At 57.0% G+C, this 12,507-nt stretch overlaps 1 protein-coding gene across 1 annotated transcript in view; it reads left to right on the forward strand.

Moving 5' to 3' along the window:
* LOC144736525 (uncharacterized) overlaps positions 1-5,357 on the forward strand; it is a 45,899-nt gene extending 40,542 nt beyond the window's left edge. Inside the window, exon 16 of the mRNA XM_078619075.1 lies at positions 139-5,357. Within this exon, the coding sequence (XP_078475201.1) occupies positions 139-2,603 (2,465 nt within the window). The 3' untranslated portion in view covers positions 2,604-5,357. The remainder of the gene's footprint in view (positions 1-138) is intronic.
* The last annotated feature ends 7,150 nt before the right edge of the window (positions 5,358-12,507 follow it).

Here is a 12,507-nt window from a genome sequence, read left to right on the forward strand (position 1 = left end):
TGGGTTCGATTTTGATGCTTGGCTCTGGTGGGGGGCGGGGGTGGCGGGGGTAGGGGGGGAGTGGGGGGGGGCGAGCTGCCGCTCCGCTCCGCTTGTCCATCGCAAGCGTCCGAAACTCACCGTTGTTCCCTCTCCCAGGGGAACCGGTAGACGAGGCGGCTGCAGCTGTGGCCACGGACGCGGCTTCTCACCCTGCGAACCGCACCGGTGGTGACGACGGCGGCGGCGGAGGTGACGATGATGATGATGAAGGCGACGGGAAGAACAGCAGCCGCAGCAAGAGCTCGGCAGACGGCGGCGCCTTCGAGAGGACCGTCGGGACGGCCGGCGTCGGCGCCACGCCGAGTGGATCCCGGTCGGAGGCCGCGAGCCGTGCGAGCGACGGCCACAGAAGCGTCCGAAGCGTCCAAAGCGTCGTGGGAAGCGGCTCGCTTGTGGCCCTCGAGGCCGAAGGGCCCAGCCGCGCCAGCGGGGAGTTGGACGCGGCGGAGGTCGAGCCGATAGGGCAGACGACGAGGAGCGGCGCGCCGGGCGTCGATACCCCCGCACCAAGTCGCGGAAGCGGCAGCGGAGGTGGCGTTGACGGCGGTGGCGGCGGCGGTGGCAACCTCCAGACGGACGTCCCGGCCGAAGCGTCGGGTCGTTTGAGCGGTGCCAATGGGACCGGCGGCAGCGTGGGGAAGACGATGATAGAAAAGCCGGCGTCAGATCTCCCGGACGACGGAGGCCCCGGTGAGCGCGACGACGGCAGCGGCGGCAGCGGCGGCGTCTCGCAGGACGGTGGGGTGGAGGGGACCGTTGGGAGGCCCACGCCAAGTGTACGCCGGTCGGGGGAAGCGAGCCGCAGAAGCAGCAGCACCAGGAGCAGGAACAGCACCAGGAGCAGGAACAGCACCAGGAGCAGGAAGAGCCTCGACGCTGACGTCCAGGCTGAGGGGCGCAGCCGCCGGGACCACGACGCCAGCGGGACGGGCGGCAGAGCGCCGGACGCGGCCGAGCACGACCCGAAGGAGATGGGGAGCGGCGCGTCTCCCTCCCGGTCGGAGGCCGTAGAGGGCGGCGGAGGAGGCGCGACGGCGGCTGGCGAGGCCTCGGGCTCGAGCAGACAGGGGTCGGCCACGGGCGGCCGCATCCGGCGCTTCGATATCCTCGGCAGACCCAGCGGCAGAGCCGGGACGCCCAGAGCAGTAGCGGGTGACGAGGTGCGTGATGAGAAGGAGGATATCCCCAGGCTTGGCGGAACGAACGACGAGGCTGCCAGCAAAGAGAAAGAGCGATCGGAGGAGGGAGACCTGGAAAAACCACTGAGCAGTGCTGCGGACAGATCTCCACCTCGCCCTGTTGACAACGCATTGTTGAGTGGCTCTGTCAGAAAGGAGATCCGCGGAGTGGAAGATGCCAGCAAGGAGGTGGCCAAGAAAGAGGAAGAGCAATCAGAAGAGGGAGAACTGGGTCAACCACAGAGCAATGCTGTGGACAGAACTCCGCCTCACCCTGTTGATGACATATTGTTGAGTGGCTCCGTCGAAAAGGAGATCCGTGGAGTGGAAGATGGCAGCAAGGAGGCAGCCAAGGACGATGAAGAGCGATCAGAAGAGGGAGACCTGGGACGACCGCTGAGCAACGGTGCGGACAGAACTCTGCTTCGTCCTGTTGACGACGCATTGTTGAGTGGCTCTGTCAAAAAGGAGATCCGCGGAGTGGAAGATGGCGGCGAGGAGGCGTCCAAGGACGACGAAGAGCGATCGGGGGAGGGAGACCTGGGTCGTCCGCTGAGCAACGGTGCAGACAGAACTCCGCCTCTACCTGTTGACAATGCAGGTTTGGGTGGCTCCGTCAGAAAGGAGATCCGCGGAGTGGAAGATGGCAACAAGGAGGCGGCCAAGGACGGCGAAGAGCGATCAGAAGAGGTAGACCTGGGTCGTCCGCTGAGCAATGCTGCGGACAGAACTCTGCTTCGCCCTGTTGACGACGCATTGTTGAGTGGCTCCGTCGAAAAGGAGATCCGTGGAGTGGAAGATGGCAGCAAGGAGGCGGCCAAGGACGACGAAGAGCGATCGGAGGAGGGAGACCTGGGTCGTCCGCTGAGCAATGCTGCGGACAGATCTCCGCATCTACCTGTTGACGATGCAGGTTTGCGTGGCTCCGTCAGAAAGGAGATCCGCGGAGTGGAAAATGGCAGCGAGGAGGCGGCCAAGGACGACGAAGAGCGATCGGGGGAGGGAGACCTGGGTCGTCCGCTGAGCAACGCTGCGGACAGAACTTCGCCTCGTCCTCCGGTTCCTCCCAACGAATCGGGGAGACGCTCTCGCCAAGGAACCATCAGCAGCAGCAGCGGCAGCAGCAGCGACAGCAGCAGCAGCGGCTCAAGCGACAGCAACGATGACGTGCGCGCCAGGGGCAAGTCCCCGGCTCGTGGCTCACGGAGGAGGAACTCCGTCGCGAGCGGCCGCATCTCGGGGTCGTCCTCGGTTCGCAACGGCGTCGTCCCCAAAAGGAACCGGGGCGATCCGCTCGCTCACTCAACAACGACGCCACCACCAGCACCAGCTGCTGCAGCACCAGCTGCTGCAGCACCAGCAGCTGGTGCCATTCGTCACTAAGCGGAGGCGACGTCACCACGGTGCTTGTGCCAAGCTTGCTGCACTTCGAGGCCACCCACCCACTATTCACCCGTTCATTCATTTCCAAGCGACTCAATAACTCACTCACTCATTACTCACCCGTTCATTCATTTACTAGCGACTCATTAACTTACCCAATCACTCATTCATTCACCCACTCACTCAATCATTCATTCACACACTACTCACCTGTTCATTCATTTATTTCCAAATGACTCAATAACTCACTCGCCCATTCATTCATTCATTCACTCACTCACTCATTCACCCAGCTACTCATTCACTCACTCACTCATTCACCTACTCACTACTCCCCCGTTCATTTAATTCCAAGCAACTCAATAACTCACTCATTCACGCACCCACTCACTCATTCACTACTCACATATTCATTCATTTCCATGCGAAGCTCACCCACTCACTCACTACTCACCGTGCTAACCGTTCCCCTACACACGAAACAAAGACGAAGATCCCCCGTGTAGACTTAACAGACTGTTGGTGCAAGTGTTGTTAGCGAGCACCTACGAAGGCCGGAACGGCACACGAGGGGGTGGGTGGCCAGTACCACGCTCAGCCGCCTTTGTCTCCCCAGTGGCGATGTTTACACACCGCACCAGGTACTCATTTAAGGCTGAGTCGACCTAGGGGAGGCCCAGGACCGGTTCAGATAATCGTCACTGGTGTTAGCCGTGAGCGGGAATCGAACCCGGGTCGCCAGGTTCATAGCGCAGCACGCTAACCGCTACACTACCGCTCCCCACGACACACATACACTGACACACACACTGACACACACACTGACACACACCGACACACACACTGACAGACACACGCACACACCCGACACACACACACGCCCCGACACACGCACTCACACACTTTTAATTGTATTTCATTTAGAAAAAAATATATATAATAATAATAAGAATAAATAATATGTCATCTTTTTTTTAAACCTTGATTTAAGATTTTAAAGGGTGAAGCAGAAATTCAAGAAGCATCAATTCTCTGATCAGCGAGCTCAAGTTGTTACGAACCTCATCTCCTTTCCGCTCATTGTTTTGCTTTTTTGAAACTCTCCCAGCTTCTGATTCGCTTCGGGAATTCGTTGCGATTCCCCCGATGTTGCCGATGAGGTTCAGCGACCGGCGAGGGCTTTGGTCGCAGGGTACGGCCTCGCGGGCGCTCCATCTCCCCGTCGTTATCCGGGCGTTTGTGTTTCGATGCAAGCAAACGATGTCCTGTGTGAGCCCGTACCGCGGGCGTGGAATGTGAGCCCGTACCGTGGGTGTGGAGTGTGAGCCCGTACCGTGGGTGTCGAGTGTGAGCCCGTACCGCGGGCGTGGAATGTGAGCCCGCACCATGGGTGTCGAGTGTGAGCCCGTACCATGGGTGTGGAGTGTGAGCCCGTACCGTGGGTGTGGAGTGTGAGCCCGTACCATGGGTGTCGAGTGTGAGCCCGTACCGTGGCGCGCCAGGCGGAGGCGGCACATGCAAGACACGGGGGCTCCACCACCCGTTCCGTCTTGTACAGGGGATAGCGCGTTTCTCCCTCGCACGCGTGGATCGTTCGCCGTGCGCTCCCGTTTCATCCCACGTTTATTAGTTGGGCCAGTGGCACCTTGATACGTAGAGGACCGCAGAGCTTGGTGGGCGATCGTTGAGTCGTCCTCCCTCTCTGAGTCGTCCGCTCTCTCTCTGAGTCGTCCTCTCTCTCTCTGAGTCGTCCTCTCTCTCTCTCTGAGTCGTCCTCACTCTTTCTCTGAGTTGTCTTCTCTCTTTCTCTCAGCGTCGTTCTCTCTCTCTCTGAGTCGTCCTCTCTTTCTCTGAGTCGTCCTCTCTCTCTGAGTCGTCCTCTCTCTCTCTGAGTCGTCCTCTCTCTCTCTGAGTCGTCCTCTCTCTCTCTCTGAGTCGTCCTTTCTCTCTCTCTGAGTCGTCCTCTCTCTCTCTGAGTCGTCCTCTCTCTCTGAGTCGTCCTCTCTCTTTCTGAGTCGTCCTCTCTCTCTCTGAGTTGTCCTTTCTCTCTCTCTCTGAATCGTCCTCTCTCTCTGAGTCGTCCCCTCTCTCTCTGAGTCGTCCCCTCTCTCTCTCTGAGTCGTCCTCTCTCTTTCTGAGTCGTCCTCTCTATCTCTCTCTGAGTCGTCCCCTCTCTCTCTTTGAGTCGTCCTCTCTCTCTGAGTCGTCCTTTCTCTCTCTGAGTCGTCCTCTCTATCTCTGAGTCGTCCTCTCTCTCTGAGTCGTCCTCTCTCTCTCTGAGTCGTCCTCTCTCTCTGAGTCGTCCTCTCTATCTCTCTGAGTCATCCTCTCTCTCTCTGAGTCGTCCTCTCTCTCTCTGAGTCGTCCCCTCGCTCTCTCTCCCTCTCTCTCTCGCTGCGTTACTAGTTGACCTAATTCATTCACCACAACGGCAGCAGCAGCCACGCTATAGCAAGGAACCAGCGCTGCCAATGATTGCCCACCAAGCTCTGCGGTCCTCTGTGCATGAAGGTGTTTCTCGGCCCAGCTGATGAGCGTTTCTTAGCGCGCGAAAGGAAACCGGGGCGCCCGGAGGAACCCCCCCCCCCCCACGCGCGCACGAGCGTGCCAGATATGACAGATGGAAATTGGGCCACACTCTCGCTGCACTACCTCCCGGCGAGCCACAATATGGCCTCCTCCTTCTTCCTGCTTCTTCCTCCTCCCTCCCTCCCTCCTCCTCCCTGCTCCCCCCCTCCTCTTCCCTCCCTCCCTCCTCCCTCCTCCTCCCTCCTCCTCCCTCCTCCTGCCTCTCCCTCCTCCTCCCTCCTCCTCCCTCCTCTTCCCTCCCTCCCTCCTCCCTCCCTCCTCCCTCCTCCTCCCTCCTCCCCTCCTCCTCCCTCCTCCTCCCTCCTTCCCCCACTCCTCATCCTCCGAGTTTCCCCCCCCTCCACGTTTCCGATGGACATCGCGCGGGTCTGGATTATTTGTCTGCTGCTGTAAATGTCTCACGCACGGCGACGATGTTGGTGGTGACGACGACGACGATGATTGATGATTATGATGATGATGAAGATCAGCCGCCACTTCGTTGAGCTATCCTTGGTGATGGCCAAGGCAGGGCTGCTGAAAAAGAGCAGCGAAACACAGTGGGGGGGGGGGGGCGGGAGGGGCTCACACGTGGTACAATGAAATACAAAAAATGTGTTTAATAGTTCCCACTGAACGCGTCCACAGGAGCAATCACCTGGCTGTCCGTTCGTGATGGACTCCGTGGGGACCCCCCCCACACCCCCCAGCCCCCACACTCCCCCACACACCCCCCACACTCCCCCACCCACCCACCACTCCCCCATCCACCACCCACCCACCATCCCCCCCACCCACCCCCCACACCCCCCCACCCACCACCCACCCACCATCCCCCCCACCCACCCCCCACACCCCCCCCACCGACCACCCACCCACACCCCCCCCACCCACTACCCACCGACCACCCCCCCACCACCCCCCCCACCCACCCCCGCCATCTATGTAGCCAGAATTTCATTAAAAAGTCAATTTCATTTTTATTTTCGGAGGGCTCCATTATCGCACCCGGGTAGTTTTTAAAGTGACGTTAATCCAACTGAGGTGTGTTAGCCGATATATGAAATCGAAAAGAGGCGTCTTGTTACGCTGGCGTGTGCGTGGTGACTTCTTTTGAGACTTTGATCTGTTTATATTGTGTGGGGGGGGGGGGGGGCTGAAAAGGAGTGAGTAGTGTGAGGATGATTGATTCGGATGTGCCATGTATATTTGTGTGAAGAGTTAATAAACGGATATCATATTGGAAAAATAGTTTTGCATCTCGCTCGTCACCTCGCCGGAGAGAGAGAGAGGACGACTCAGAGAGAGGACGACTCAAAGAGAGAGGGAGGACGACTCAAAGAGAGAGGGAGGACGACTCAGAGAGAGAGGGAGGACGACTCAGAGAGAGGACGACTCAGAGAGAGAGGACGACTCAGAGAGAGGAAGACTCAGAGAGAGAGGGAGGACGACTCAGAGAGAGAGGACGACTCAGAGAGAGAGGGAGGACGACTCAGAGAGAGGGAGGACAACTCAGAGAGAGAGGACGACTCAGAGAGGACGACTCAGAGAGAGAGGACGACTCAGAGAGAGAGGAAGACTCAGAGAGAGAGGAAGACTCAGAGAGAGAGGAAGACTCAGAGAGAGAGGGAGGACGACTCAGAGAGAGAGGACGACTCAGAGAGAGAGGGAGGACGACTCAGAGAGAGGGAGGACAACTCAGAGAGAGAGGACGACTCAGAGAGGACGACTCAGAGAGAGAGGACGACTCAGAGAGAGAGGAAGACTCAGAGAGAGAGGAAGACTCAGAGAGAGAGGGAGGACGACTCAGAGAGAGACGACGACTCAGAGAGGATGACTCAGAGAGAGAGGAAGACTCAGAGAGAGAGGGAGGACGACTCAGAGAGAGAGGACGACTCAGAGAGGACGACTCAGAGAGAGAGAGGACGACTCAGAGAGAGAGAGAGGACGACTCAGAGAGACTTTTGACTTTCAAACAACTTTTATTGCCGCCAGCAGCAACAGCACTGGAGGTGATTCCGATGCGAAACACACAAAGTCACCAGCAAAAAATAACAAACACTGTCCATCCACGCGTTGTGGCGATAAATGCACCTCACACAACACGAAATAAAAGTCACGTGGTGGTGGTGGGGATGCTTGTGGTGGTGGAGGCGGTGGTTGTGGTGGGGGGTGGTAGTGTTGGTGGGGGTGGTGGGGGTGGGGGTGGTGGTGGTGGGGGTGGTGGTGGTGGTGGCGGTGGTGGTGGTGGTGGTGGGGGGTGGCAGTGTTGGTGGGGGTGGTGGTGGTGGGGGTGTTGGGGGTGGGGGTGGTGGTGGTGGTGGGGACGGGGGTGGTGGTGGTGGTGGGGACGGTGGTGGTGGGGGTGGTGCAGGTGGTGGTGGGGGTGGTGGTGGTGGCGGTGGTGGTGGTGGTTGTGGTGGGGGTGGTTGTGGTGGTCATCGTGAGCGCCACGGTGACGAGCGAGCGCTTCAGAAGGTGAACACCACGAGGGTGCCGTCCACGCTGGTACAGAGAGGGGCTTGTCCGGCTCCCCAGCGTTCGAGGAAGACGCGCTGCACATCACCGACATGTGGAGGAACCACAGACGAGGAGCGGGAAGGCAGCAGCAGCAGCAGCAGCAGCCACGTGGTGGTGAGGAGCCGATTGCCCAAGCTCTGCGGTCCCACACGTATCGATCTCTCATTGGCCCAACTGACGATTGTGTACACGTTGTTGCGAGGCAATCACCATCTCTATTACATTTGTAAGGCGCATTTCATCCCAGGATCCCAATGCGCCGGATCACGCGGAGAACACAACCCCACGTGTTCTTCACGTGAAGGTGGAACAGATGGAGATTCGAACACACTTTGCTCTGCCTCCTCCTCCTGCCAGAGGCAGCGCACGGCTTCTCCTCCACGCGCCACGTGGAGGGAGTTTCACGTCAACTTGCGTGTGTGCGTGTGCGGTGACCCACCAACCCCCTTGCTGCTGCTGCCTCAACGACGCTGGATCATTGCAGGCAGACACGTGCAGCAGCAGCGTAGCCACCGCCGCCACCACCGCCACCACCGTCACGACCACCACCGCCACCACCATCGCCACCACGACCACCACCACCGCCGCCACCACCATCGCCACCACGACCACCACCACCACCGCCACCACCACCACTGCCACGACCACCACCACCGCCACCATCGCCACCATCGCCACCACGACCACCACCACCGCCGCCACCACCGCCACCACCATCGTCACCACCGCCACCACCACCGCCATGACCACCACCACGACCACCACCGCCACCACCACCAGCATCGCCACCACGACCACCACGACCACAACGATCACCACCACCGCCGCCGCCACCACGACCACCACCACCACCGCCGCCATGGGTCTGTGTGTGAGTCTATGAGTCTCAATGCAAGTCTGTGGGTCTCTGTGAGTCTATGGGTCTCTGTGTAAGTCTATCGGTTTATGTGTGGGTCGATGGGTCTCTGTGTGAGTCTATGGGTCTCTGTGTGAGTCTATGGGTCTCTGTGTGAGTCTATGGGTCTCTATGTAAGTCTATGGGTTTCTGTGTGAGTCTATGGGTCTTTGTGTGAGTATATGGATCTCTGTTTGAGTCTGTGGGTCTCTGTGTGAGTCTATGGGTCTCTGTGTGAGTCTATGGGTCTCTATGTAAGTCTATGGGTTTCTGTGTGAGTCTATGGGTCTTTGTGTGAGTATATGGGTCTCTTCGACCCCCCCCCCCCCCACACGACCACGCCTTGACCTCTGACCGGCTGATCTCGCCTCTCGCTCGCTCGTCACGGCGTGAACTCATTTTAGGGCGCCTGATGCCGTGTGGACGGAGGGGTAGTGGGTGGGGTTGGTGGGGTTGGTGGGTGGGTTTGTGGGATGGGTGGGATGGGTGGGGTGGGTGGGTTGGTGGCTGGGGTTGGTGGGTGGGTTGGTGGGTGGGTTGGGTGGGGTTGTGGGTGGGTGGGTTGGGTGGTGGGTGGGTGGGTGGGTTGGGAGGGTGGGTTGGCAGGTGGGTTGTTGGGGTGGTTGATATGGGTGGGTGGGGGTGATGGTGGGGGGGAGATTTCAAGATTCAGGCGGTGTTGAAGTGACAAGGTCAGGAGCAGGGTGGATGCTTCACCACCAAACGTGGAACCCCTTGAGGAACCTCTCCTCCAGCGGGCATTCTTAAGAGCGTTCATTGGGGGCAATTGAGGCACTCTCCTCCCCTCCCTTCCCCCCTTCTCCCTACAAGGGGTGTCAGAGCTTGGGCAGACGCCAGCAGGGATGGTGTCGAGTTCATTGAAGCGTGCGGTTGCAGGCAGGTTTCCATCGCGCTGTTAATCCGTCACGTGTGGATTGTGCGTTGGTGTCAATACCCCCCCCCCACCCCCTTTCACATCCTCTGGGTTGCGAGCCTAATGTCAAGTTCAAGTTCATTTATTAGGTATAGCCCTGTGAGCCATCTGGCTCTTGAATTAGGTGCAACCGCAACAAACAAAAAACAAAAACATGAACAAGAAAACATCTTAAAGTGACTATGCGCAAACAGAAAAATCTAGGATAAAACTGCAAAGTCTTCCAGAATAAAAGCACCGTACACCGAAGCCGTGTGAAAAAAATCCCAGGGGGATGCAAATAAAACAACAACAACCACAAGACAACTTAGATTAAAGCCATCATTCTAACTCCCTACTTCAACAAACAAACATGGCCAAATCAAAAAACTTTTCGAAATCACCAAAATAATGCCATAAAAGCAATGTAACAGTGATCATAGGAACTGTGACCGGATTTTCACAATAAACGACATAAACAACATGTACCACCAAACCCTGCATGAGTCACTCCACAACAGCAAGAGCATCAGTCGGAGTATCAAAAATTTTCAATGCACCTTTAAGATCAGCACACTATAATCAAAACACCGATCATTTTTTTGCAGCGGTCATCCGGAGCGAAACATTTTTTGATTTCAGGCCGCTGAATAGCAGTGGCAGCTAGGGGTGTAAACTCCTCTAGAGCAGTTTTGAGTGAAGATCTCATAGGTAGTGATTCAAGTTGCAGTTTATTGGCAATTGCATTCCAGACCCTGGGGGCATCAATAGCAAAGGCCCTTCCTCCAGTATTGTGTCGTCTTAACACGGAGGCTTTCGCGACCAATATCATCCGTAGAGTTGTTTTTTGGGTTGGATTGCGGTGTGCTGTACTAGTGACGAATTGGCCCCGTTCTGTTTACGTGAGAAACCTTACTAGTTGCCTGTGTCGGGTGGTGACGGGTTCTAACGACACATTTATATACTTACGCGATCTAACCCCCCAAAAAAACCTCTATTATGGATGACATCGTCTTGTTAATAAAATAAATACCTTTTTTATTGTTGCTGCAAACATCGCAGACCACGGCATGGGAGTTTCAACTTCTGTGTGGGTGCGTTGATCCACCAACCCTGGCTGCAAATGCTGCAGCCTGCACAAGGCTGGGTCACTCGCGGCCACGCCACGTGCAGCAGGGTAGCCACTACCGCTGCCACCACCACCATCACCGCCACTACCACCGCCACCATCACCGCCACTACCACCACCACCATCACCGCCACTACCACCGCCACTACCACCACCACCGCCACTACCACCACCACCGCCACTACCACCACCACCGCCACCATCACCGCCACTACCACCGCCACCATCACCGCCACTACCACCACTGCCACCACCACTGCCACCACCATCACCACCGCCACCATCACCACCACCGCCACCACCATCACTGCCACCACCACAACCACCGCCACCACCATCACCACGACTACCACCACCGCCACCAACACCACCGCCACCACCACCGCTACCAAATGGCGCTCGCCATCGTCACGCCACCGCGGTCTCGGCGCGAGCCGCACGGACCATCTGCGCTGAAGTTGAACAATTCGATTTGGAGAAGAGGAAGAATAAGGAATAATAAAATGAGTGCATTGCATCGGAACAAAATCGCTCTAACACCTCCGTAGACCAAATAGCAGTCGAGGAGTAGCAGTAGACTTTGGGGGTCGGCGGGGGTGTCGGGTGGGGCCGGGTGGGGGGTGGGTGGGGGGTAGGGGGCGGGTGGGGGGCGGGGGGGGAGTCCGTTGGGGGGGGTGGGGGGCGGGTGGGGGGCGGGTGTGGGGAGATTAGGTTGGGGGCGATTAGGTGGTTCGAGTTGGGGGGGGGTAGGGTGGGGGGGGGGGTGACGGGGCGGGTGGGGGGGACGAGTGGGGGGGGGTCGGATGGAGGGGGTCGAGTGGGGGCGGGTGGGGGCGGGGCGGGGGGTGGATGCGGGTGGGGGTGTTCTCGCGTTAATCGGCAGCACAGAAACGATTCAGACCACGAGGTCAGGGAGGACATTAAAAACAGAAATGTAAAAGAGCCGTGCGGGATCTCAGCGCGGCGAATTAGAGCAAAGAGGATCGGTTCCATATTTTATCCCCCCCCCCCGGATGGAGGGGAGGGATGATGGGTCATGGAATTTGGCTTCAGCCCATCATCATCCGTTGTTCCATCGGGGAGGGGGGCGATAAAATATGTAACCGCGTTGTCGTGAAGCCAACAGCGGGTGTAGTGGGGGGGGTGCGAGGTAGGGGGAGTGGAGGCTACAAGAAAGCAACAAGCACGACAATAAAATAATTTTTTTTTTTAAAAACACGCTTTAATGAGTAATGGCAGAACTCCACGACTCCAGGAAGTGGCTCCCCGAAGCTTGCCATAGCGTAAGGGGCCATGGTGATTTACAGCCAACGTCAGTTGAGCGTGGACAATTATACCCGTAAAAAAGATTGTTTAAAAATATACATTTTTATTTTAAATGATAGAATATAGTATTGCCATCAGTATGACACACCTATACCAAGTTTACAGTCGATACGACATTGGGAAGACGGTTGAAATTGAGTTACAAGATTTGAGGATACGACAACAGACGGAGTGAGTTAAATAAAAGCGTGTAAAATGTTAAAAAATATATATTTTTCAATTTTTATTGATAGAATATAGTATTGTCGTCAGTATGACATAAGTATACCAAGTTTGCAGTCGATACGACATTGGAAATACGGTTGAAATTGAGTTACAAGGCTTTGAGGATACAACAGACAGAGTGAGTTAAATAATAAAAGCGTGTTAACAAAGTGAGCGAGACATCTCCGTTTGCTTTTACGGAGTTTTTGTTTGTTGTTATTGCATTAATTAAAGACAACCCATTAAACATCTTTGGTACATATATTAATAATGATAATGATGGACACGTTATCTGTGAGCGTGGGAGGGGAGTGGGTGGTATTGTGAGTGCATCATCCCCCCCCGACTC

Source organism: Lampetra planeri, chromosome 61, assembly GCF_965212315.1.
Source record: "Lampetra planeri chromosome 61, kcLamPlan1.2.h2, whole genome shotgun sequence".
NCBI lineage: Eukaryota > Metazoa > Chordata > Hyperoartia > Petromyzontiformes > Petromyzontidae > Lampetra > Lampetra planeri.